Consider the following 27,030-nt stretch of genomic DNA (forward strand, 5'->3'; position numbering starts at 1 on the left):
TAAATAAGTCTTGCGAAATTTCAATACCTAACCTAACAATGAAATGTAGAATTTTATTATTCTTTACAAGGCACCTAAATTTAGAAATATTGACTTATAACACTTAATTGCTATAAACATGAAATATCATAATATAACTAACCTAAAAGTGTATAAACTAATCTCAAAAGAAATTTTTAGTGGAGCGAGAATAATTTCGTAGTAACCAGTCTGTTGTGAGCAAAAGATGCAAATGCAACAAAATCTTAACTAAACATCCATAATAATTAAGTAATTTGAAACTTATTATTTTTATAACATCAAAGATTCAATGTCAACTGTTGAATCTAGAGTTTAGACTAATCATTGTCATTGAAACATCTACTAGTGTTAATGGCAAGCATTCCGGTTTTAGAGATTTTTTGGCACAAGTTTTTCTATTCAACAGCATTGTTGGTTAATATTTCGATAGCCTATAAAAAGCGCTAGTGGAGCTGCTAAAAAGCTCAGCAGGGCGATTCATAATTCTGGTTCGACACGTATTCGGAAACTTTACCGTGCGGTCATTCGTCATTAGCCGCGTACCGCGTACTCGTATTGACCAAGCGAGCAGCCTCGCGAGGCAGTTGCTCGGTCGGTCAGGACGTGCCTCGCCCGAGGGAAATGCATGCGTTGCCTCGCCCGAGCGTGCCGCGGCCCGAGCCGAGCATTGTCGGTTTTTGTCGATGCTCAAAGGCGCCTCGGTACGTTTGCCGCGCTCACTAGGCACGTCCTGATCAACCGAGCAACTGCCTCGCGAGGCCGCTCGCTTAGTCAGTATTATCTTACAAATAGAACTCAGAGGGTGGAAGTTAACTCCATAAGGTCTAACGGAACCAAAATAAAACTAGGTGTGCCACAAGGGTCCATTTTAGGCCCTTTTCTTTTTCTCATCTATATAAATGATTTACCTTATCTTGTTAAAGATAAGCATGAGATAGTACTTTTTGCTGATGACACTTCACTAATTTTTAATGTGAAGAGACGACAATTTAATTATGACGAGGTAAATAGTGCTAATAATTTACTCTTGAACTCTAAGAAAACAAAATGTTTAAAATGTATCTTGCCAAATGTTAGGCAAGCACAAACCAATGTACTACATACTACTAAATGATGAGAAAATGAATTTACTAGACACCACCGTGTTCCTAGGCATAACGCTGGATTGTAAGTTACAATGGGGTCCACATATTGCATATGCTGTTAAAAAAAAAATTCGTGAAATCACTGATATAGAGACCGCGCGATTAGTTTACTTTAGCTACTTTCATAGCATAATGTCTTACGGCATCCTCTTGTGGGGAAACGCGGCGGACATTAATACAATATTTGTGCTGCGAGCTATTCGTTCTATTTATAAGATGTCATCTTTTGAAACTCTAAGAGAAAAATTTAAAGAAATAAGAATTCTGACCGTCGCATCTCAATACATTTTGGAAAATCTCTTATATGTTAGAAAGAACATAAATATTTTCAAAAAGAAAAGTGATAATCATAATGTAAACACTAGAAATAAGAACAAGTTAGCAATACCAATGTTAAGACTAGCCAAAGTAAGCAAATCCTTTAAAGGCCAATGTATACGCCTATACAATAAAATCCCAGAAAATGTTCAAAATCTACCTTTAAACAATTTTAAAAAACCAGTTAAAGAATGTTTGTGTGCTAAAGCGTATTATAAAGTCAATGATTCCATCGAGGACAGCACACCTTGGGAGTAGGGTGGCTCCATGCAGGTTACTTTTCTTTTATTTTTGTTACATAGCTGTAAGACATAACATTGTAATTTTCCATTTTTTTAGTAAAAGATGGCCTCGTGCGAGTTTTTTACGCCGGTTCTTCTCGGCGGGGTAGTTCCCGAACCGGTGGTAGGCAACGTAGTTTCTTCGTTCGACTTTCAAAAAGTGTATCATGATACCCATTTTGAATAAAAATATATTTTATTTAGTACGCGGCTATTGCTTAGCGCGGCGAGCGTTTATTGGATGTCGCGCGATGAAGTTTCCGAATCCGAGCCGAATTATTAATTGTGAATCATCAATCAAGGCCCAGAAACGGCATAGAAGTAGTGTCAGTAATTTATAGCGACGTAGTATGCGGCGCGCGTGCATACGCGGTGGGTATGAAGCCCGAGCGACGTGTCTTCGGCGCGTGCGCCCACAGCCACCCCTCCACTGTCTGCTGCGTCAGATCCGCGTACACCCATTCTCCCCTCTTCACTGTCAAATCGTCTGGTGCTTGAGCCTAGAAGAAAAGTGATTTAAGTAAATGAATTAGTAAAATCTTCCCATAAATAAAATATACATTTTAAGGATATCTTTCAGATATTACATTACTTAGGCCCACTTGCGCCAGACTGGGTTAACACGCTTAACTCTGAGTTAAATTAAACTTCGAATTTAAATTCACATCATGTCTTGCACCACCAAGAGTTAGGAGTTAACCTCGAGTTAATTTTTTAAATTTTTAACCCACCGATGTCGGAGGGTTAAATCAACTAACTCTGGGTTAGTAATATCAAAACTGAGATTTTTCGGTTATGACTTATGTAGTTTGTTGTGTTCAGTAATAGGTACCGGTTTTATTTTGTGTTTAACCATGATAAATGATCAGTGGTTGATATCTGATGATGATGAAGAAATTATCGAATACATTAGTTCAGACTCATATAAAAGAAGGATTGTAGAACGGACCGATCTGTTTAGGGTCCCGTATTTACTCACAAAGAGACAAAGATTTCCATTGAAGATTTCGTCTAGAAAAATAAACTGTTCTCTTTTTATTAAATAAAATTGAAAATAATTGCAATATACAAATGAGCATAAAAAGTAATTCCCTACCAAAGTTTAATAATAATATCATTGGATTAGTGCGTCTTTAGTGAACTCCTTTATAAATAGGTAGACTAGATAAACATTGGACACAAGTGTTTCTTCCCAATTTTTATCAATTTCCGCTTAATTTATTTGCACAAAATATCACAACACGCACGCACAATGCGACATAGAACCACGTGTCATTTCAAATCTGACATAAGGAGATAGCCTTATTTAAAGTACTGTGGAGCGAGAGAGAGCAGTACACTTAAATTATTCAGCATTCGATCTATCATATTTGGCTGGATGTAAAAAGAATGAATGAACATGACATAAGCCCGGGTTAGTTGACTCTGGGATAAATTCTTCTGGTGCAATAAGTAGTATGAGTTAAAAATTAAAAACGTTAACACTGAGTTATTAAACCCCGGGTTATTTATTTAACTCAAAGTTTTGGCGCAAGTGGGCCTTAGATTATTAGAAAGTTGTATACTTTATCGCGATATGCAATGTTGTTATATTATGGCTCTCAATCACTTGAAAAACTATAAAAATTACATGAAGGTGCACAGACACAAATATTATGTATTATATTATAATATACTGTTGTCTCAAGTTAGCAAGAGTCTTTACGCTATTAAGTTTCAAATTCTCTGACCTTGTGTCTGGCTGTCAAGTAACTTTTCCAACATTTCAAAACTTAATCTGCGTTTTTATAACTACTTTAAGCACCAGATAACATCATCATAATATACTGCCATAATTGATTACCTTATAATCATAGAGCATGACTAGTTCAGTTCCGTGATAGCGTCCCTCGTTGTCCTGCTGCGTGTTGTGGCTGGTGTTGTTGCCGGACACCATGGAGTTGGACATTGGCGGTGAGTGCATCGACTGATTGTTCTCTTGCTGAGCCGCTGTACAAAGGGAAAAACAAAAATATATTATATGGACTGATTGTACCTCTGAAACAATGACAGATTTTCAGATATGTAGTACATAATTTTATCTACATTCTTCGATAGAAAGAAATCATTGTTATTGTGGCTATACTGAGCCCTAAGGGCCGCGCTTTATCTTTATCACAGCGGCCACGGGCGGCCGTAGACTTCTCAAGCGATACCATGTATTACAATAATGAAGATAAAGTTTAACATCGTATGACACTGAAAATGCTCGCCTTGCCGCTGCCATTCCGGTGCAGCGTGGCCCTAATTGATTTTGTGATTGTTAAAGAACTTCCAGAAAAGCTTTTTTTTTGTACTAAATATGTGTAAGTAACACAATACCACGGAAAAGATTGGTTACCTTGGACTACAGCAGGATACACAAAGCCTGATGGAATGAATCCTTCCTGACCATCACTCCTGACTATCCAATACCAATCAGGATCTTCTCTATTCAACACTGGAAATAGGAAAAAAATAGTTCAACCAATGATGGATGGGCCTTGAAAGGAACCTTTCATTTCTATAGAAAAAAGTCTAATATATTTTATAGAGATAAGTTTGTATAATGCATAATATGCCAATAAGCACCACAACAATGAACACTGTAATGTCAATTTTAAGTTTAGAGAGATTGACCCCAAAGACATTATTGATACTTTTAAATTATTAAACATTAAGAATACCACCGATCTTTGGGGCTTGTCTACAAAAATTATTAAATCAATAATTGACATCATAGCTCCTCATCTAGCAATGATTTTTAATAACTGTATAGAGAATGGTGTTTTTCCTGACTTAATGAAGCACAGCAAGGTTATACCTTTATTTAAAGCGGGAATTAAGTCTGATCCGACAAATTATAGACCTATATCGATTTTACCGACTCTTAGCAAAATATTTGAAAAAATAATTTTAAAACAGCTATTGGTACACTTTAATTCAAAAAATTTATTACTCGAAAATCAATACGGTTTTACTAAGGGTCGTTCCACAACGGATGCTGGTATAGGTCTTCTATGTAGTATATTTGAAGCTTGGGAGGGATCGCACGATGCCTTAGGTGTCTTCTGTGACCTCTCTAAGGCCTTCGACTGCATCGAGCATGCTACATTGATTAGGAAATTACACCACTATGGCATAAGGGACTCAGCACTCAACCTTTTGACATCTTACCTCAAAAATAGGACTCAAAGGGATGAAATCAATAATAAGAGATCCAATGGAACCAAAATAGAATTAGGTGTCCCACAGGGATCTATTTTAGGCCCATTTCTTTTTCTCGTCTAGATAAATGACCTACCTTATCTAGTTAAGGATAATGATAATGAAATAGTACTTTTTGCTGATGACACTTCACTTATTTTTAAAGTGAAGAGACAACAGTCTAATTACGACGAGGTAAACAGTACTCTTTCAAAAATAGTACATTGGTTTAATGTTAATAATTTACTTTTGAATTCTACGAAAACTAAATGTTTAAAGTTTACTTTGCCCAATGTACGGCAAGTTCAAACCAATGCACTATTGAATGATGAGAAAATGAATTTGGTGGATACTACTGTATTTTTAGGTATTACACTAGATAGTAAATTACAGTGGGGTCCTCATATTGCTAAACTCGCAGATAGACTCAGTTCTGCAGCATATGCAGTCAGAAAGATTAGGGAAATTTCTGACGAAGACACAGCACGATTAGTATACTTTAGCTATTTTCACAGTAGAATGTCATATGGTATCCTTTTATGGGGAAACGCTGCCGATATTAATACTATCTTTGTGCTGCAGAAGCGAGCTATACGTTCGATTTACAAAATGTCTACATATGAATCTTTGAAAGAAAAGTTTAAAGAAATTGGTATTCTGACAGTAGCTTCTCAATACATTTTGGATAATGTAATACATGTTAGAAAAAATATATATAAATTTAAAGCTAAAGGTGACATTAATTGTAGAAACATTCAGACGTGGGAGAGCCATGCTTTGGCATGAATGGGCCGGCTCGACCGGAGAAATACCACGTTTTCACAGAAAACCGGCGTGAAACAGCGCTCGCGCTGTGTTTCGCCGAGTGAGTGAGTTTAAGACTGTAGCTACATATTAATATTATGATTTTAAGACATCCCTACATTTGGGTATAAGCGTAAGAAATATATATTTAAATATATATACGTGGAAGCCGGGCCGGCTCGACCGGAGAAATACCGCGTTCTCACAGAAAACCGGCGCTTGCGCTGTGTTTCGCCGAGTGAGTGAGTTTTCCGGAGGCCCAATCCCCTACCCTATTCCCTTCCCTATCCTCCCCTATTCCCTTCCCTTCCCATCCCTACCCTCCCTTTACCCTATTCCGTCTTAAAAGGCCGGCAACGCACCTGCAGCTCTTCTGATGCTGCGGGTGTCCATGGGCGACAGAAGTTGCTTTCCATCAGGTGCCCCGTTTGCTTGTTTGCCCATAAAAAAAAAACAATTATTATTTACTTACCTGTAACAAACTCTCCTCTCTCAACGTCAACATCATTTTCATCTCTGGCAGTAAAAGTATACAAGACAACATATCGCCCTGAAGGATCTTTGCTGAATGGACATGAGTCACCCTCACTGCCCATTTCTGAGTGCCCATCATTTGTTGCACCATCTGATAATGATAATCTGAAATATAAACCTAAATTAGAACTATTAAATTTATCCCACATAACAAAATATATAATGAGTGTATGTGCATCCATACTAATATTATAAATGCGAAAGTGTGTATATCTGACTTTTACCTCTTCACGCCTAAACCGCTGAACTGATTTTGCTGAAAGGTATGGAGATACTTTGAGTTCCAGGAAAGGACATAGGATACTTTTTTTACAGAAACATGTAGGGTTCCCGAGCGCGAAATGATATGCGAAATTTTGGCGCAAAAGCGGGCGTCATCTAGTTAATTATATCTTTACCTCTTCATAGAAATACAGTCAACAAAACTAGTGGCAAATAATTTCCAAATTGAATTCTTAATATTTGACGACCTCTGTGGCTCAATTGGTTGAGTGTGTGGCAGCTCAAGCCGGGGGTCGCGGCGAATCCCGCCGACGGAAAAAAAAGTTTTCAATGTTCCCGGGTCTGGATGTGTATTAAATATGTGTGTGATATCTTAAATATATGGACACTCGCAGCATCAGAAGAGCTGCAGGTGCGTTGCCGGCCTTTTAAGAGCGAATAGGGTAATAGGGGAGGGTAGGGATGGGAAGGGAAGGGAATTGGGGATGATAGGGAAGGGAATTGGGCCTCCGGTAAACTCACTCACTCGGCGAAACACAGCGCAAGCGCTGTTTCACGCCGGTTTTCTGTGAGAACGTGGTATTTCTCTGGTCAAGCCGGCCCATTCGTGCCGAAGCATGGCTCTCCCACGTATAAAATATAAGTATTAAATATATTTCCATTGTCTGGTACCTGTAACACAAGTCCTTCAGGTACTTAGCACGGGGCCAGACTGACGTGGTGTGAAGCGTCTATAGATATTATTATCATTATTATTATAATGTAACTTAGCACAGTAGTGCTTGTTACTCACTGTGAAACTTCTCTGTGTGCTAGATCAGTGGGAGACCGACTTCTCGGTAGCTTCTTCTTCAAGTCATGTTGTCCACATGGCGCACAGTAAGAGTGGGGTATAAAGCCCTCCCTGCGTGAGTCTGCTACTATGACATACACCCAGTCATTCTCTCTGTATAATATGTTCACAATCTGGCCTCGTTTTACCTGTAAAGAGTTTAATGCTTCAACTTTCAAACGGTCGAATTCGACCATGAAAACAATAGATTTCCAGGAATCCACGATCGAGGGATTAATAGTGCATAAACAATGTGATTCCAAGCATATTATAATAAAAATGTTATAACAGGAAATCTTATAATAAATCTCAAAATCTCTTTTAGTTGAAGTTTATTACACTAAATAACTAAATAGTTTTTCTTAAATAAAGACATTATAACTGTAATTTAGTGTAAAGGTTAAGAATGAATAATTTTCCTGTGACTCATTTTTCCTACCTCCAATTCATCATCCACACAAGGAGCAAAATCATGGAGCACCACCATCTTGGAATCCGGACTCAAACCATGTTCTTTTTCAATTCCCACTCTCACCAGAGTCTCTATACTTGCAGAGCCTGTGATCCGCCCCATACCAGGGCTCAAACCCGAGCCTGGTCTGGAGGCTTCTTTATCAGAATCTATACTGCTAGCTGAAAATGTAATTGATAAAATTACTTTCTGATGTATTTGCAACTTCGATCTGTGTATGGGCATTTCTCCGAATTTGGATTATTTAGTTGATTCCCTGGTACATTTTTATTTCTGCATATTTTTTAAAATCAATAATCATATATTATTCTTAAGTGAATTATAAAAATAATATATCATAATATCTTCTAAAACTTCACAATTTTAGAAGATATTATGATTTAAATTTTCCTAACCTAGGGAATCAACAAAGCTAATAGAAAAAAGCTTTTTCAGCTAAATAAACATGTTCAATTTAAATATAAACATGTATAAAATTGTCTACAAACTAAACTTGTTCTTTAAACCAAATACAATGAATGGAAAATGAATTTATTTAAAATATTTTGACTTTAAGAAATTTCTTTTTAAATATATTTTACTTATTGGTGTCATTTATTTGTATCAGTATATGAAGATAATGTAATTTATTTTAATAAAAATAGTAATATTTAATAAAAATATGTACTAATTGGATAAATAAATGTAAAATATTTTGATTCCCTACTTAAAATACCCAGGGAATCATCAAAATGTATGCAGAGGGAATCAATAAAAAGTTAGTTTTTCCTGAGGTGTACAAAAACTGTGCATGTAGGTTAAACAATAAATAGTCTAACTAAAAACCATACTCATTATCGTCATTTACATCGTGTCTAAGTAAACTTAACATTGGAAATGACATTGTAATTAGCGAATAGAGAATCAATTGTGTAAGGAACCAAGGTTGAGGGAATCAGATATTTTCCTTTGTAACTCGGAAACGGAGCAACAAATTGTGTGACCTCCTTCCATGATGTTTAGAGGGCTACCGAACCTCCCGCCCTGCACACCCGCAACCACGTGCTTCTTATAACTAGGAAGGTACGAGCCTCCAAGTGAAGCGTATAGGGAATCACTATGTGAGCCAGGACAAATCTTAAAATGACTTTTTCTATTTATATAACGATATATACATTTATATACAATTGTTTTATAAATATTTTGTTTATACTCTTACAATTTATTTACTTTGAAATTATAATTTCATCGTATTTGTGGGATTTTTTTTGGGAATTTATAGTGAATTTTGGGGACAGGACACGTCCAGGGAATCAATTTTTCGACCTTTAAATTAATTTTAATTATGTTTACAATTAAGTTTTTCTATAGAACCTAGGTGGCCCAGTTAGATCACACCTTATATTACTATAAAAAAATACAAAGGTCTACATATGTAACTCTACGGGTAGTTTATACGTCCGGACAACTAAATTTTGCGGTCTGGAGAATCAGCCGTATATGGTTGTAAACGATAAGCATAAACGAGCTTTGAAACCTTTCGGTGTAAGCGAATATTTTGATGACTTTTATCCCAGTACTTATAATTTTATTTTGGACAATAACAAAATATAAGGTTACAAGTTTTTCAAAATAAATAATTGTAAGATTTCATAAAATACCGTAAGTCCATTATCAGCAAATGGCATGCAAAAGGCAAGTTTTTGCTATGAAAGAGACAGATTTAACAAGTTTTATTTTCATGTGAGAAGAAAGTTTGAGGTCATTGACTTGAAAACTTCTCTCACAATCTTATAAATTGTACTTACATTTCTTCTTTTTCCCCCTTCTTATTCTGACGGGACATAGAAAAGCCATTTTGCTTTAATGAAACACCATAACACTTATACAAAATAAAGGAAAATTCACGTTTTCATCACAAATTTAACAAAAAATCATCAAAAAACAGCAAATTGAGTCTCCTACATAAAAGCTCTTCGCTCTATTATCTATAGTCTATACTCTATTCGTCATGGCCAAGTGTCAAAAGTTCGTCCCTTCACTCCCTTCGTCTTTGGTAACTTTGGTTTCTGCCAGCAAACTTTAAAATCTTTTATGGTATAATAATTTATAATACAGATAAATCCAATATCTTTTATAACTATTAAAATCACAGTAACAAGTAATAAAGTAGTAAAGTAAAGTCGGTAGAGGCTTCAGCCCTCAAGCAGTCATCAATTTGTTATTAGTCAACAGATGGCGCTATCTTGATAAGCAAAGGCCAAAGCACAAGACCGAATCAGGTTCTTATTTTCAAACTTTTTAACATGTAGTTCGTATCCATACTTTCCATACTTAATATTATGAATGCGAAAGTGGGTCTATCAGCTGTCTGTCTGTTACCTCTTCACGTCCAAACCGCTGAATCGATTTTGCTGAAAGAGCTATGGCAGATTTTTAGGTAAAAGTTTTTAAAGCGTCTTAGGAACGCATAGCAACCAAAGAATAACATATATTCGTAAATGATTTTCAACGATTTTGTTACATTGATCTAAAGCCAGGATAAAAAGATAATATTTAAAAATAGGCAAAGTGATTTCCTTTTCCATAATGGCCATTTTCTGTTATCCGACGTTGCCAGACTAAATAATTATTTTTTCCAATTTAAAATCAAAAAAGTATTCTATTTGTAATCACATTTATAGTGCTTATAAATTATGATTAATGTAATTGTCCCTAATATTCACTATAAATTCCCAAAAAAATCCCACAAATACGATGAAATTATAATTTCAAAGTAAATAAATTGTAAGAGTATAAACAAAATATTTATAAAACAATTGTAAGGTGCATTGGGGCAATCTCGTAAAGTTTTTGGAAGAGTGAGTGTATTGTGTCATTGTTTCAAGTTTAGAAGACGAATTTGTATATATTGTTACCTATAACTGTAACATTTTAGTTATAATAAACATATTTCCATGTGAATTGTAAGGTTGGGTCGCCTAAGATCGGATGTGACATAAGATCGGATGCATGGAATAACTCACAAACTAGGCAATATTTTCTACTGCTGGCAACACTACTAGATCCGCCATTTTATCACACTGTGGCCGGCCAGCGACCAGACGGGACGTGCACACAAGTGATTCGGCAGAAAAGGTGTATTTTGTGAGAAAAATCATAGATCCGATCTTACCTACAAAACTTTGATGGCTCATTGTGGTGAGTACTTTCATTTTACTATTGTAATTAATTATTTTGGGGCAGAATTAGCGAATAATCTTTCGATCTGTATACTTTGATTATGCCTAGGACGTTCACAGCCCAAGATCCGGTCTTCCCTCTACATGCCGAAGATCGGACTATATCCGAAATAGTCAGTGGTTCTCAAGTGTTCAAGCCCACTATATTGAAATTAGTTTAAATACGTAACTACGTATTCCCACTAACCCACTAATAATACGAATGTGAAAGTGTTTGTGTGTGTGAGGGTGTGTGCATGCGTGTAAGTTTGTTACCTTTTCACGTTCAAACGTCCGAATGGATTTGAATTATACTTGGCACATAGATAGATTACAAAATAAATCGCTATAACACGTAATAATCCTTACATGGTTCTATCAAAATCCACGCTAAGTCGCGAAGTTGAAGAATATTATTTCCATTTTAATTGATTTTTTTCTGGTTGAGGCTTGGGGCAAATTTTGTTTTAAATGCAACTGATTTTAAATATCAAGCTAATATTTTTTGAAGTCACGAACACTTTTTTACACTTTTCTCGTCTTAAAATATCTTTAAATTAAACATTAAAATTGTTATTTATAGATAAAAGATGCCTACGAAATACGAGAGGACTTCGCTTCGGGCAACCTTTTACACTGAAGAAGCCTTAAAAGAAGCAGTAGAGAGGGTAAGAAACAAAGAATTGACAAACTATGCAGCATCCAAAATGTACGGCATACCTACCTCAACTCTTAATGATCGAGTTTTGAGCAAATCTGGATTAAAGAGTAAAACTCTAGGAAGATCACAAGCAATTCCCACAGAAATGGAAGCTCGTTTGGCTTTATGTCTGCGCACTATGGAAAAATGGGGTTGGGGCTTGTCTAAAGAGGAAGTACTGGATACAGTGGCAGCTTTTGTAAAGGTAAATAAATTACAAACTCCATTTAAGGATGGCAGACCAGGTATCAAGTGGTTCATATCTTTTAGAGAACGACACAAATTATCTGTTAAGAAACCACAAGCTGTGGAGATTCTTAGAAAAAGAATGACGGATCCATTCGTCATTGACGAGTACTTTACTCTTTTGAAAGAAGTACTCACAGAGTTAAATATCGATGATCCACGACGAATCTGGAACCTTGACGAAACATCTGTTGCACTGGACCCATCAAAAACCAAAGTGGTAGGTGCAATTGGCCATCCAAGTACAAGGACTACAGCAGGGTCAGGTAAAGAAAATATCACAGTATTAGCGACTGTTAATGCGGCAGGAGAGAAATTAAATCCCTTGATTATATTCAAAGGGAAACACGTATATGAAGAATGGATGTTGAAAGAAAAAACTAATTTTGATTTCGAGATTGCATATGCTGCTAGTAAACGCGGATGGATGGAGGCGGATATTTTTTTTAACTACATGGCAAATCAAGTGTTACTGGGTATAGGAACGGAAAGGCCTCAACTTATGGTGTACGATGGCCATGTGACTCATGTCGATGAGAGAGTAATAGCCTTAGCAGCAGAAAACGGCTTGACTATATTAAAATTGCCAGCACATACTTCTCATCTACTACAACCACTAGATTTAGCGGTATTTAAATCATTTAAAAGTATATGGGACCGAAAACTTGTGGTCTGGCAGCGAGAGAATATTGGTATGAAAGTACGCAAGCAAGCCTTCACCCAATTATTTGCAGAAGCTTGGCATAAAATAAGTCCAGAAGTAATAAGAAACGGTTTCAAAAAGGCAGGGATCCACCCATACAATCCCAACGTCGTTCCAATAGACAAATTTGACCAAGCTGCTTACAAAAGGTGGCAAAAACATGTTAGTGGAAATCCTCAAAACTCTGTAGTATCTAAAAATATTTGCGTCCAATCGCTTGTGCAATTATGTTTGTATGTAATAAATAAAACATCAAACCGCAGCCCCTCTTCTTGCACCGTAAATGTGAGGCCTATTATTGCAAAAGTAACTGAACCGAACGAAGCAACGAGTTTTGAAGACTTGCTACTTCAAAAAATAAAACAACAATCAAATGGCAAGACTGTTAATAAATTAACTCGCGTAGCCAAAGGGTCAGAAGTTATTACACGAACATATCTAGAAAAACAAAAAGAGACAAACGAAGAAATATTACGTAGGAGTAAGTCTGCTGCTGACGGAGAGAAACCTGGATCATCTGGAATACAGAATACAACTAAAAATTCCAAAACAAAAAATAGCACCTCCACAAAAGGAAAAGGTGTTGGTAAAAAGACGAAAACTACAAAACAATCAAATAACTCAAAGATAGAAAAGAATTCATACGATATAGAACAAAACACTGAAATCATCACATCTGAGATACAGAACATAAATAAAAAGGCAAAGAATTCAGTCCAAAACCAAAACAATAGCACCTCCACAGGAAAAGGAAAGGGTGTTGGTAAAACAACAAAAACTACAAACCAAACAAGTAACTCAAACACAAAAAAGGATTTAGATGATATAAAACAAAATAAAGTGATGAAAAAAACATCAAACAGAAAAAAGGAAACAAAACAGAGTAAAACAATAACAAAGGCAAATCCGTCAAAGAAAATTAAAAGATCACCAAGTATCGCTTCGACATTTGTGGACAGTGATGAAATGAGTCTACACAGTGATTCAGATTTACAAGATTTACCAAGCGACTTTTTTACTTCCCATGACCCCATTATGTCAACTATCCCGAAAGACAAGAAAGAATTGTTACTACGAAAAATAGAGATTGAAAGAATAGTAAAAGAGATTCGTGCAGAAGAAAAAGAAATCGAGAATACAAAAAATTTTGAAAAGGAAAGAAAATATACCGATACAAACAAATATTATGACACAAGACAGAGATGCCACAAAATATCCAAACAAGGAAGAAGATCAGTCAAAAAAGAAAATTAATATAATTTCATCGGTTCCAGTGACCCGCAATGAATCAGCTTTCGCTAAATATTCAATCCGAAACCTAGAAATGATCGATCCCAGCAGTGACTTTTTTACTTCCCAAGATTTACCAAGCGACCTTTTTACTTCCCAAGAACTCATTATGTCCACTATCCCGAAAGACAAAGAAGAATTGTTCCTACGAAAAAAAGAAATTGAAAGAATAGTAAAAGAGATTCGTGCAGAAGAAAAAGAAATCGAGAATACAAAAAACAACACAAATAACTATACAGAAATGGATAAGGAAATTTCAAAAAGGAAAGAAAATGAAGGAAAAGAAAACATACTGATAAAAACAAATATTATGACACAAGAAAAACCTCAAGATAGAGATGATACAAAATATCCAAACAAGGAAGAATATAAGTCAAAAAAGAGAATTAATATAATTTCATCGGTTCTAGTGACTCCCGAAGAATCAGCTTTCGCTAAATATTCAATACGAAACCTAAAAATTATCGATCCCAACAGTGACCTCCACAATCCAAATCCAAACAAATCCTTTGCAGGCATCCAAATAAAAGGAGAAAAACAGGTAAACACAACTGAACATCCGAAACAGCCAACCCTCTACGATGTTGGTGACACAGTACTTACCAGATATTTAAAAAAAAATTGGAATTATTATGTAGGTACAATTAAAAGTGTGGACACGAAAGAGAAAAAATATACTATCTCATTTCATAGAGCTGTTGGAAAGAATGAAAATGTGATGTTTGTTGTCCCTAAGCGAATAGATGAAGACTATGTTCCTGAAGAAAACATAGTAAAAACGATTGAGTTACTGCAGATAAAGGAGAATCCTCTTCAGTATGTACTGCTGAATGATGAAGATAGCGTTTATTTTTAGTTTAAGTAAACTATGCCTGTAACTACTTACCAAAAATTGCAATAATACGTTAAATTTTATGATAAGAATTTTACTATTTAGATTTTATTTTTGTTAACACTAGTTTGTGCCAAAGTTGACAAGGTATGCTGAATCTGTAGGCTAGCTACATTTTAATTTTTACCAGTTATCTGAGGGTATATAAAAAGACTGTTAATTTTTTGAGACTGATAGTTAAAAGGTATATTTTTTTATAAGAGTAATAATTATTTGTTTTTTTTGTACAACTTTCCAAATAAAATTGATTAACCTATCAGGTAGTTTTTATTTCTATTGTAATAGGTCCTATTACAATGCCCACACTTATTATTATTTTATGCATCACAATTTTAATGAAAGTAATATTTGTAAGTCAGTCCTGACTCCTGAGTAGTACCTTTCTCAGATTACAAAAAAAAAAAAATTTAGAAACTAAAATATGTGCTTTTATATATTGTTTATATCTACTATCTAATGACGCTATGACTATCCAATCTAAGGTATGTGTACCTTTTCATTATTTATTCCTAAGACTCGAAGGATAAAAGTTTGAGAAACTTAATTAGGATGAGGAGGGAAGACCGGACTATAAAAACGCAAAAAAAAAAAAGAAAAAGAATCGTATGTGTCAAATCTTTTGAGTAATTTTTGACCGGATCATTGATAAATGTATGGACGTAAGTCCGGATGTTTTCCTAATGTGTACTTTATTATTAAACGTATAGAACTGAAGATACCACATAGTCCGATCTTCGGCTGAAATGTTTTTTTCTTCACTATGGTAAGTTGAAAAAGTCTGCTTTTTAAACGCTTAATTTGCATAGAAAAATATCATCTAGCGCAAACCAAAAATTTGGGGTTAAACAATATTTCTTTGTCATCAATTTACAGAAGACCGCAAAAGAAAAACGACATCGAATCAAGAGAAATAAAATAAAAATGCAGCACCTCTAAAATTTTCGGCTAATGCGTCTGTTCCCGAACATAGTTTATGAACGAGATTGTAATGTCAATGTCATGACAGTGGTCTATTATACTTGTCATGTTTTCCCTCGCTTTTGTACACCACCTTGTGCTAAAGAATTAAAACTATATTTCTTCTAATAAAATAGTGTTTATTTATATCTTTAAATTAGAAACATGGTGTCATAAAAATGGCTGACGAAAATCTGATCCGTCTGCTGGAGCAGCAGACGCAATTGATGCGCACTATGGAGACGCAGATGGAATTGATGCAACAGCAAATTACTCGGATGTCGGCGCCATCCAGCGACGCCGCCGTCGGATCCACTTTAAAATCCAGCGTAAGCGTGCCCTGGCCCCAGCCTCTTGAAGTGGAAACTGGAGACCTGTACGAGAATATGGAGTTTTTTCGGAACAGATGGGAAAACTACTGTATAGCCACTGGTATGAACAATTGGGGCCCCGAGAAAGACGAAATAAAAGCGGGCATTCTACTAAATGCCATTGGGAACGCAGCTATGAAGAAGTACATGGATTTTAACCTGTCAGAGAAAGATAAAAAGAAAGAAAAATCTATATTCATTAGAATGGAAGAAGAAATCATAAAGAAGACTAATATTATTCACTCCCGTTATGTTTTCAATATTAGAGGCCAGAACACGGACGAAAATTTTGATGATTTTTTGCTCAGTCTAAGAAAATTAATAAAACCTTGCCATTATCCCGACACTATCAAGGAAGAAATGCTGCGGGACCGGATCGTAGTAGGTATTAGAGACAGCAAAGTCATGTCAGAACTGCTGCGAAATGAGAACCTTACCTTAGATGTTGCTATTAACATATGCCGTTCAGCAGAAAGGGCATCAGCTCATGTGTCAGACTTGCAGAATTTTAATGAGGTTAACAAGATATCTAAACATGTGAAGAAGGAAGCTACAGAAGGACTTAAAAAGTGCAAGTTCTGCGGTAATATGCATGTGTTTAAGAAAAAAGTTTGTCCAGCTTGGGGTACCCGATGTGAAGGCTGTGGAGGTCGTAACCATTTCAAATCTGTATGTAAGAAGAAAGGTGTTTCGGTGAAGGAAATAGAAGTAGAAGATGATTCATCGGACGACAGCGTGTACATTTCAGAGGTCCGAGCAAATAAAGTATCTGGTCATATGGAAGCGCCTTTGTTATTTAAAAAGGGTGATGAATGGCATAAAATTTATTGTACTTTAGATACCGGGGCACAAGTTTGTGTCATGGGAGCCGAGCAGTATAAAAAAATAACTGGAAAAAATAATCTTTCTTCTCTTGCTCCAGCTACTCAGAAGTTGAAATGCTTTAATGGCTCTCCTATATCAAATTATGGTGTTGCCATATTTACCTGTAAAAGAAAGAACACAAATTTTAAAATTAAATTCCATATTGTTGATGTTAAGCATGAGCCACTACTTTCAGAAAAGGCCTGTGTTGCCTTAGGTTTCATTAAGTACTGCGACACTATTTCATCTCACCATAATACTGACATAAATAAGATTTTGGAAAGTTATGCAGATGTATTTGAAGGTTATGGCAGTCTTCCTGGTGAAGTTTCTTTGGAAATTGATGAAACTGTTCCTCCCCGCATACAACCGGCTCGTCGTGTTCCAATCTGTCTTCGAGAGAAATTGAAAGTGGAATTGGAGAAGTTGGAAAAAGATGGCATCATTGTGAAAGAAAAACAGCACACGGATTGGGTAAATAATATTTTGATTGTTAATAGAAATGAGAAGTTTAGAATTTGTCTTGACCCTATACCTTTGAATAAGGCGCTGAAACGACCCCATTTTCAATTTAATACCCTGGATGAAATGTTACCTGAGCTAAAAAATGCTAAGATATTCAGTACTGTCGATGCAAAAAAAGGTTTCTGGCAATGTAAACTAAATGAAAGTAGTAGCAAATTAACAACATTTTGGACCCCGTTTGGCCGTTTCAGGTGGAAGAGATTACCCTTTGGCCTCAGCGTTTCACCCGAGATATTCCAACAACAACTTACAAGTCTTCTGAAGGACCTGAAAGGAATTGAAATCATAGCAGATGATATCCTAATATATGGAGTGGGAGATACCATTGAGGAGGCTACAGTAGACCATAATAAAAATTTTGAGAAATTGTTGCAACGATTACGTAAAGTTAACTGTAAATTAAATAGAGAAAAAGTTAAGTTGCTTCATAAGTCTGTTAAATTTTATGGCCATGTACTTACCAATGAAGGTCTAAAGGTAGATGAAACCAAAGTAGATGCCATAGTTAATATGCCTACACCAAAAAATGCAAAAGATGTGCTTAGATTCCTCGGCATGGTAGGCTACCTCAGCAAGTTCATTAATAATCTAAGTTTCCATGCACATAAACTGAGAAATTTGACTAAAAGAGATACAGAATTTGTTTGGACAGCTGAAGAAGAAAAAGAGTTTCAAGCTTTGAAGAATCTCATTAGTAACTTACCTACCTTGCAATATTTCGATGTAAACAAAGAAGTAACTATAGAATGTGATGCCAGTGAGTTTGGACTTGGTGCGGCTATGTATCAGGATAACAAGATAATTTCTTTTGCATCCAGATGTTTAACCTCTACAGAAAAAAGATACGCGCAGATAGAAAAAGAGATGTTGGCGGTAGTTTTTGCATGTACCAGATTCAATCAATATATTGCAGGAAGCTCGAGGACTATAGTTAAAACTGACCACCGACCGCTCATAAATATTGTTAACAAGCCACTGGTAGACGCTCCAAAGCGTCTGCAAATGATGTTGTTAACACTTCAAAAATACAATGTCCATCTGGTGTTTATTCAAGGTAAAGACAATCAAGTTGCAGATACTTTATCAAGAGCTCCTGTCACGTCAGAGATAGATAAGAATTATGAGTTGGAAACTAAGTTGAAGGAAAGAAAAGTATTCAAAATTATAGCTAACATATCCAGGATTAAGTATTTAAAAATTGCAGATCAGTTATTAAAAAAAATTAAGGAAGAAACATTGAAGGATGATACTTTGTTAAAGTTAATAGAATATATAAAGTATGGATTCCCTAAATACATATCTGCACTACCAGAGTCTCTGAAAATATTTAATGGGATTAGTCATGAATTATCTACTTCTGATGGCTTGATATTTCGAAATGATCAAGTAGTTATTCCGAAATCATTACAAAGTGAAATGTTACATAGACTACATGTATCTCACAATGGAGTATCAAGTACACTTCGTCTGGCTAGAGCTAACATTTACTGGCCAAACATGTCAGCAGACATAAAGGATTTTATTCAGAAATGTTTAATATGTGCAGCTCATTCACCAAGTTTACAGAAATTAACTCTGGTGTGTCATGATGTTCCTCTATATCCTTTTCAATATATTTCTATGGATGTTTTCTCAGTTGGCGATCTGCGATATTTAGTATCTGTTGACCACTTCTCAGATTTTTTTGAATTAGACAGCCTAACTTCACTTACTGCCAGAGAAATTGTACAAATATGCAAGAAAAATTTCGCAAGACATGGTATTCCTCAAAGAATCTGTACGGACAATGCTACAAATTTTGTTAATGAACAATTTAGGTCTTTCACACAAGCATGGGGAATAGAACATGTGACATCTTCGCCTCATCACCCAGAGTCTAATGGCAAGGCTGAAGCAGCTGTGAAAATAGCAAAGAAATTAGTGGTTCAGAGCCTGCAAACTAAAAAAGATTTGTGGTATAGTCTACTTCACTTAAGAAATGTTCCAATTGAAATGGATAACACCAGTCCAGCACAGAAACTGTTTTCTAGGCGTACACGTACCGGTCTACCTTGCACACTACAGCATCTCAAGCCTCAAGTTATCCCTCAGGTTGCAGAGAATATTAAAAAAAGAAAAGAGAAGATAAAGAGAAATGTAGATAAGCATCGTAAACAACTAGCCCTTTTAACTATTGGCCAGAGAGTGATCACTCAGCTACATCCTGAAGTTGATAAAAAGTGGAGCTTTGGAGTTATTACCAAAGTTATTAATGATAGATCTTATATAGTTACAGTTGATGGGAAATATTATAGAAGAAACAGGGTCCACATTAAACCTTTCGCAGGGGATCAGTGTCCTGAAAGTAAAACAACTAATGTACCAGTTACTGAGCAACCACCTCCTGACCCTACTGTACATAGTGATGCTGCTGGATTTCATCTGTACACACCATGTCAGCCTTCGGAGCCCTATATCAATGAAAATGTTCACGAGCAGCTTTCGGAAGAGCCACCTCACAGAAGCAGAAGTGTTCGTACTAGAACTAAACCTAGTTACTTAAGTGATTACGTATGTTAAGCTTATTTTTGTAAAGAAAGGGAGATGTTCCCGAACATAGTTTATGAACGAGATTGTAATGTCAATGTCATGACAGTGGTCTATTATACTTGTCATGTTTTCCCTCGCTTTTGTACACCACCTTGTGCTAAAGAATTAAAACTATATTTCTTCTAATAAAATAGTGTTTATTTATATCTTTAAATTAGAAACAGCGTCCGATCTTAGGCGACCCAACCTTATATTTTTTAGTTCAAAAGTATTTACGGATTCTGATATAACTACCCCTTTAAAATATAACCCTATTTCTACTTTTCATGGGTAAATTCGAATACTCAAGGGGTAATTTCGACTAACAGCCGAAACACGACCTAATGTAAAAATACATTTAAGGCACATATTTATTTTTATTCTATTTTACCCCATACAAAAACATTGTGCATACAAGCCATAGAAGACACCAAACTAAGTTTTGTACCGAAAAATTTTCGAAATTACCCCATCGGGGATGCAGATGTCCTCAACATTTGGAGCAAAGAAATAAATAGAATAAGAACAATAAAAAAGCCAACGAAAGTGGTAGCTAACAGAGATAGAACTATTAACCTATCAATATACAGAAAATCAGCTGGTTAGGGGTGCGTTTTAGGGTTCCGTAGTCAACTAAGTTTTGTTGATTAGTGAACTAAAACGACTAAAACGGTACCCTAATAAGCTGTTTTTTTGTATAATGATAGGTTATTATAGTAATATAATTCAAGAGTAACCTTGTCCTACAAATAGAACAATCCATATTTTAGGACCATCAAATCGGAATATTATATTATGTTGCGCACCCCTGCAAAAGACTATGGAAAAATTTTTGGGGAAATTTCGTTAACAAATTTACCCCACTGGGGTTATTTCGAATGTTTATTAAAAATCATAGCTAGAGCAACATAACCTATTCTTAGAAAAGCAAAAAACGTCAAAGCTTCTTTAAAACAAACAAAATATTACGTAACTTACCTAATTTCTGTGTAAAACAATACGGGGTAATTTCGATAATCCCAAAAAAATCATAAAATTGCACTTGGCGCGAAAAAATGAACTTAGCGCACATACACTGCCGGCTGACGGCTCGAGGGAAAGGAAGTGGGGGAGGTGATTAAATTGGCGTCTCGGTTAATGTAGCCAGAGCTCAAAATTACTTTCTGTTTGGTAATTATTTGCCATTTTCGGAATATCCCCATTTTTTTTTTCTTCCGAAGTTACCCCAATGCACCTTATATAAATGTATATATCGTTATATAAATAGAAAAAGTCATTTTAAGATTTGTCCTGGCTCACATAGTGATTCCCTATACGCTTCACTTGGAGGCTCGTACCTTCCCAGATAAAAGAAGCACGTGGTTGCGGGTGTCCAGGGCGGGAGGTTCGGTAGCCTTCTAAACATCATGGAACATGGAACGTGGTATTTATCCGGTCGAGCCGGCCCATTCGCGCCGAAGCATGGCTCTCCCACGTATACCCTAAATCCCAATTTTAGTCAAATCGTACCTATATTATCAAATATCTAATGTTTTGTTAACAGACAGTCTGTGATTATTCATCATATTATTTTAATTAATTTATTGTGTTTTCTTGACTTGTACAGCAAATATATTATTAAGTATCATTAATTAGTAAGTAGCTAGTTAGCTCTTGCTGTAACTTATTAATTATTATTCTTTCTTAATTAAGTAGGTACTTAAGCATAGCCTGAGGATACTAATAACATTGACGATCCAGTGTTTTTCTTTAGGTAATGTTATTATTTTAGGCGATCTATTTATACATTGTTATTTATAGTTTTTAAGAAACAGTAGTTATAATTAAATTACTTAAAATTCGCTGTCATTTTGTTCGACTTCATATAAATTCAGTCGCCGGCTTCAAATGTAGTCATTACGTAAAATACTTAGCGGCCATGCAGTCTCTTACTGAAAGTAAATTCTTAACATACAATTCTGATACCTTAGAATTCGTGCGGAAAGAACATGGCATTGACAAGACGATACGTATGATAGAAATGTTGGACACCCTCGAGGCTTGGATACAAAAGCAGCAGCATTTTGTAGTTAAATCATTACGTGCGTATATTATATTTTGTTTATTGAAATTGCTACCTAGTAATAAGGCGCCATTGTGACACCCTGAATATTTTGTTTTTTTTTCTTGTAAGTATTCCTTTTGTATTTTTATTAGTGTGCACAATAAAGAATAATTATTCATTAATTTATTATTATCAAATAGATCTAAATTTTTTGACTCGATCAGAGGTATTCAATCTTATTGTACCTCAGGGTAGTTCCCGAACCGGTGGTAGGCAACGTAGTTTCTTCGTTCGACTTTCAAAAAGTGTATCATGATACCCATTATGAATAAAAAGATATTTTATTTATTTATTATTTATTTATTTTTTGAGACGAGCCACAAGTTACACGCCCGGGCCGCAGCTAACATTCTTTAGGGGCAATTAGGATTTAGGGGTAAAAATAACGTGTTTGCACAACCGGCAAACAAAACGAATGTGCGCATTTATAATTGGGATACCTATCCGACTTACATTTGTAACAAAAAATTATTTATAACATTTTTGATAAAGCCCCGGCGCGGCGGCGGGCCGCAGGTTGAGTAGATAGGTATAGCTAGATCCTAGTGGATTGATATTTTGATGAAGATAATTGATAACGATCACTTTGATTTAACAGCTAGGAGATATTTGGAGCGAATAATAATTTTCAACAAGGGATCTCTTGAGCGAACCAAACAAAAGCTGGACAAGATATGCACACTCAGAAGTCTGATACCGGAACTGTTCGAGGATTACGACATTCAGGAGCTAAGCCGAAGCGAGGATAACTTGTAAATAATAGCTTGATTATAATTTTTTTTTAATGTAATAAGGGGGCAAACGAGCAAACGGGACACGCGCAGCATCAGAAGAGCTGCAGGTGCGTTGCCGACCTTTTAAGAAGGAATAGAGGAGAGTAGGGATGGGAAAGGAAGGGAATAGGGGAGGATAGGGAAGGGAATAGGGTAGGGAATTGGGCCTCCGGTAAACTCACTCACTCGGCGAAACACAGCGCAAGCGCTGTTTCACGCCGGTTTTCTTTGAGAACGCGGTATTTCTCCGGTCGAGCCGGCCCGGCTCCCACGTATATATATTTAAATATATATTTCTTACGCTTATACTCAAATGTCTTAAAATCATAATATTAATATGTAGTTATTGTAGCGTAGCTACAGTCTTATCCTATGGTGTGTTTTATTTCGAAGTAAACATCTAAGAGAACAGATGCCAGAGCAAAATGTCCTGAGCCTGATCTCTAATCAGTCATGTCTGATGTCTCATGTTGGTAATCCATATTCACACTGGGCTACGAAAGTAAAAGAGAGCGCACTGCGCATAGATTACATACTTGGGCTAGCTATAGTACGCAAGTATTTTTATAGTTCAAAATACTTCTACGCAGCTATTCTGGTAAAAAAAATCGGCCAAGTGCGAGTCGGACTCGCGCAAGAAGGGTTCCGTACCGTTATAGAACGAAAGATGGCAAAAAATTGTGTTTAAATACGGCAACAAAAATACACAATCTGTAAACAGTGACAATTACAGAAGTCTAGCAATAGCGGTTCTTGAGTTACAGCCTGGAGACAGACGGACGGACGGTCTTAGTAATAGGGTCCCGTTTTTACCCTTTGGGTACGGAACCCTAAAAACGGGTAATATTCACTTAAATCAGTGTGGGGGCGTTAATATTAGTTGGAAAAAAATACTTTGTGAAAAAATTGAAATAAATATCACGTAAACAGACTTTTATGATAAACTTTTATGGTTTAATGGGTATAAGTGGTTACTGTAATGTTTTATGATGTAATAAAAATCCGCGACCTAGGATGGATATCGTGTTGCCGAAAATGACTCCGGACCACTGCCGAGTCCATCTATTCCAGGCGAGAACCACCAAGATGGACGCGACCAAAGTCAGCCAGTACATGAAACTATTTCTTATCGTAAGTTCTTTTAAAATTTAGTTTAAAGTTTATTTATTTATTAAAAAAAATTTCGCCATTTTGCAAAATATTGTTTATGACCCCTATATTATGTAGAGGTAAAAACGAAAAGCAGGTTTAAGGTTAGCTTAGATAAGGGGGGGGGGGTCCCTAACGTAAAAAAGCGGCCAAGTGCGAGTTGGAATCGCCCATGAAGGGTTCCGCAGCAGCAAATAGGCAACGTGTTTAGGAAATCAAAAAAATAATACTTATAAATAACTAGCTGTTGCCCGCGACCTCGTCCGCGTCAGCAAAATGTGATAACGAAGATCATAATTTTTCAGAAAGAAAAAAGAGAGAATTTTTCCGAACAAAATATATATTAAAAAAATAAAATATATCCTCCTCCTTTATTGAAAGTCAGTTTAAAAGTAGCCTAAGTTACTCCTTATTACATCAGCTATCTGCCAAAAAAAGTCCGGTCAAAATCGCCCCAGCTGTTTCGGAGATTACAGACAGACAAAATTAAAAAAAATGCTATTTTGGTATATGTATCGTAAGTACATTCATATGCATGTAGTAAGAAACGGTTCTTTCAATATTACAAACAGACACTTCAATTTTATTTATATGTAAGTATAGATAAAAATGACGATGGTCTGTGTCGCTGGCTCTTATACTCTTTAAGTCAGGTTGCCGCCACGAGTTTCGTCATTGATAGAGTATATTTTGTAGAAAGAAACAAACAATCTTTTTTTGGTAAACAATACAAACAAAACTAAACAATTAAAAAACATTTCAACACCTTTACCAAATAGGTGCTTACTCAGCATGTGTTGCGACCGTAGTCGCAACGCTGGTTTTCAGTAAGCGCCTAATTATGAAAATAAAATAACTAAATTAAAACTAAGCATTACAGTGTAATTTTAAAACATAAACAATACGATAAAGCTATAACAATAATAATAACAGTTTCATTAATCACAAAAAGCAACTTACATATTATTTAAACGTAATATTGTAACTCTACTCGTTTGTTTAAAGCTATGAGTAAATAGCGCGTCCAGTTTCTGCTCCTACTCCTCCTCTATTCTTTTTCCTCCATACATTCACAGGTGTCAGACTACGTGCAACTGTACGACTATAACAACGGGTTGATGTACCTGGCGGACTGGCGAGGCGGCAGCGCGATCGACTTCACCATGTCAGTCAACTTCACACAGTTCCGGACTATCCTGGACACTGCGTTTGTGAGTATACCACTACATACACACAGTAACTAGGCACTTTTGTGATTAAAAAAATTGCTTGATAATAATAATTAGTTTTACTAAGCACTATAATTTCAATGAAACCTACATATTATGGGACGGCAGTGTGACAGTCGAGGCACTCAAGGCCCAACAATTTAAATTAGATAATTTTCTTCTTATTCTGGCAGTACATATGAAAATAGCATAAAATTTGCTATAGTTGTTTTTGGAAACCAAATTAGCTGCCATTAGGGTACAGGAGTTTACCTACGTCCTACACTAGATGGAACTTAACTGAGCAATTACCGACAGGAAGGGTACAGCATGAGGATAAAGGCCATTCACATCCTCACAGACTCCAAGCCCATGACGGCCCTGGTGATGCTGTTCAAGCAGGTCATGAGCGCGAAGATCAGCAGCAGGATCCAGGTACATAATACCCTGGACTCCGTCTACGAGTATATACCTAAGAGCGTGCTGCCCGTGGAATATGGGGGTGAGGACAGGACTGTGCGGGAGTTGAGAGGTATGTTGTAATAACGCAGTCTGTTTCTAGCGTGGCTCAGTGCTGAATTAATATTTTTTATGAGAGTAGTCCACTTTATTTCCGCCGCCACATGTAATCTGTAGGGCTTCTATGGACGCTGCCGCCCCCCTAGAACTCTGCCACCCCTTGGCCGTGGCCTATATTCCTATGGCCTATTCATAAATCGAATCCGGGGCTGGCGTGGTTCCTACACTAGGACAAAATCTTTAAAAACATACGTTGCTTTTATTTATCTGACATTTTGCTTAAGAAATGGTTATGAGAGTCAATGTCATAGTAATGGGATTAATGATAAGTTAGTAAAAGTTCTCTTATTATTTATTTTTATCTAAAAGGAGTGAACCAACAGAAGTGCTGAAGAATTACCGTTAGTTCTTCACTTCTCTTCATCCGTTAACTATTTCTTCTCCTCTCAAAGATCACCTTTAAGTCTATCACTAAGTTTCTTATACATACTGCATCTTTTCAGACGAATTCATAGAGGAGCTGTGCTCGGACTACTTCAAGGATTACAGGAAGCAGATCAACAAGGCGCGGACGGATGAGAACTTCCGTTCAAAGGACCTGTTCAACTCCGAGTACATGGGCATGTCGGGCACGTTCAGAAACCTCAGCGTGGACTAAGTTTTTGTAATCCTAATTTTCTAGTAATTATAATATGATACATACCAAGACACAAAATAAAAAATAAAGTAACAATAGTGCACAATTTAATACCAGCAGGGACTAGCTTTATAAAAAAAATAGCTAGCTTTATAAAAAAAATCCTTACTAGGCGACTGATTTAGGCCAGGGTTTCTCAAACTTTCGGCTCCACGAATCCCTGTTAAAATTTCCAGGTGACAGCGAACCCCTTACTAACTAATGAAAGGTTTTTATTTGAATAAAAGTAAACATAAAGTGCCAAAAGAAATGTCTTTTTAATATTAATGTGATGGGTGTGCTTGTTTCTTGTCGCAAATGGAATCTATATTAGGAGTAATTTTAGACAATTTTAATCTTAATTCTGACTCGGTATCAAGTCGATTACTGTATTTAGTTTTTATTAATTATCATGACCAGGTGTGAAAACC

At 36.1% G+C, this 27,030-nt stretch overlaps 2 protein-coding genes across 2 annotated transcripts; one reads left to right on the top strand and one right to left on the bottom strand.

Moving 5' to 3' along the window:
* Positions 1-1,984: 1,984 nt before the first annotated feature.
* Positions 1,985-9,771, bottom strand: LOC121728171 (SH3 domain-containing protein Dlish). The gene is made up of 7 exons (XM_042116295.1): positions 9,642-9,771; positions 7,822-8,015; positions 7,344-7,531; positions 6,267-6,433; positions 4,146-4,244; positions 3,609-3,754; positions 1,985-2,265 (listed from the first exon to the last, which is right to left on the bottom strand). The coding sequence occupies exons 1-7, from the start codon at positions 9,688-9,690 to the stop codon at positions 2,101-2,103; spliced, it is 1,008 nt and encodes a 335-aa protein (XP_041972229.1). The 5' UTR covers positions 9,691-9,771; the 3' UTR covers positions 1,985-2,100.
* Positions 9,772-24,062: 14,291 nt separating this feature from the next.
* LOC121728209 (alpha-tocopherol transfer protein-like) lies at positions 24,063-26,581 on the top strand. Its single transcript, XM_042116346.1, has 4 exons — positions 24,063-24,178; positions 25,273-25,407; positions 25,723-25,936; positions 26,427-26,581. Exons 1-4 carry the CDS (start codon positions 24,083-24,085, stop codon positions 26,579-26,581), a joined length of 600 nt encoding a protein of 199 aa, XP_041972280.1. The 5' UTR covers positions 24,063-24,082.
* Positions 26,582-27,030: the final 449 nt, after the last annotated feature.

Source organism: Aricia agestis, chromosome 6 (assembly GCF_905147365.1).
Source record: "Aricia agestis chromosome 6, ilAriAges1.1, whole genome shotgun sequence".
NCBI classification, from domain to species: Eukaryota; Metazoa; Arthropoda; class Insecta; order Lepidoptera; family Lycaenidae; genus Aricia; species Aricia agestis.

Coding starts and splice junctions, on each gene's coding strand:
- LOC121728209 (XM_042116346.1), top strand. CDS start 24,083: ATGACTCCGGACCACTGCCGAGTCCATCTATTCCAGGCGAGAACCACC. Junction 24,179..25,272: donor ACATGAAACTATTTCTTATC/GTAAGTTCTTTT, acceptor ATACATTCACAG/GTGTCAGACTACGTGCAACT. Junction 25,937..26,426: donor GACTGTGCGGGAGTTGAGAG/GTATGTTGTAAT, acceptor GCATCTTTTCAG/ACGAATTCATAGAGGAGCTG.
- LOC121728171 (XM_042116295.1), bottom strand. CDS start 9,690: ATGGCTTTTCTATGTCCCGTCAGAATAAGAAGGGGGAAAAAGAAGAAA. Junction 7,532..7,821: donor GTGTGGATGATGAATTGGAG/GTAGGAAAAATG, acceptor AACTCTTTACAG/GTAAAACGAGGCCAGATTGT. Junction 3,755..4,145: donor GTATCCTGCTGTAGTCCAAG/GTAACCAATCTT, acceptor CCCTTTGTACAG/CGGCTCAGCAAGAGAACAAT.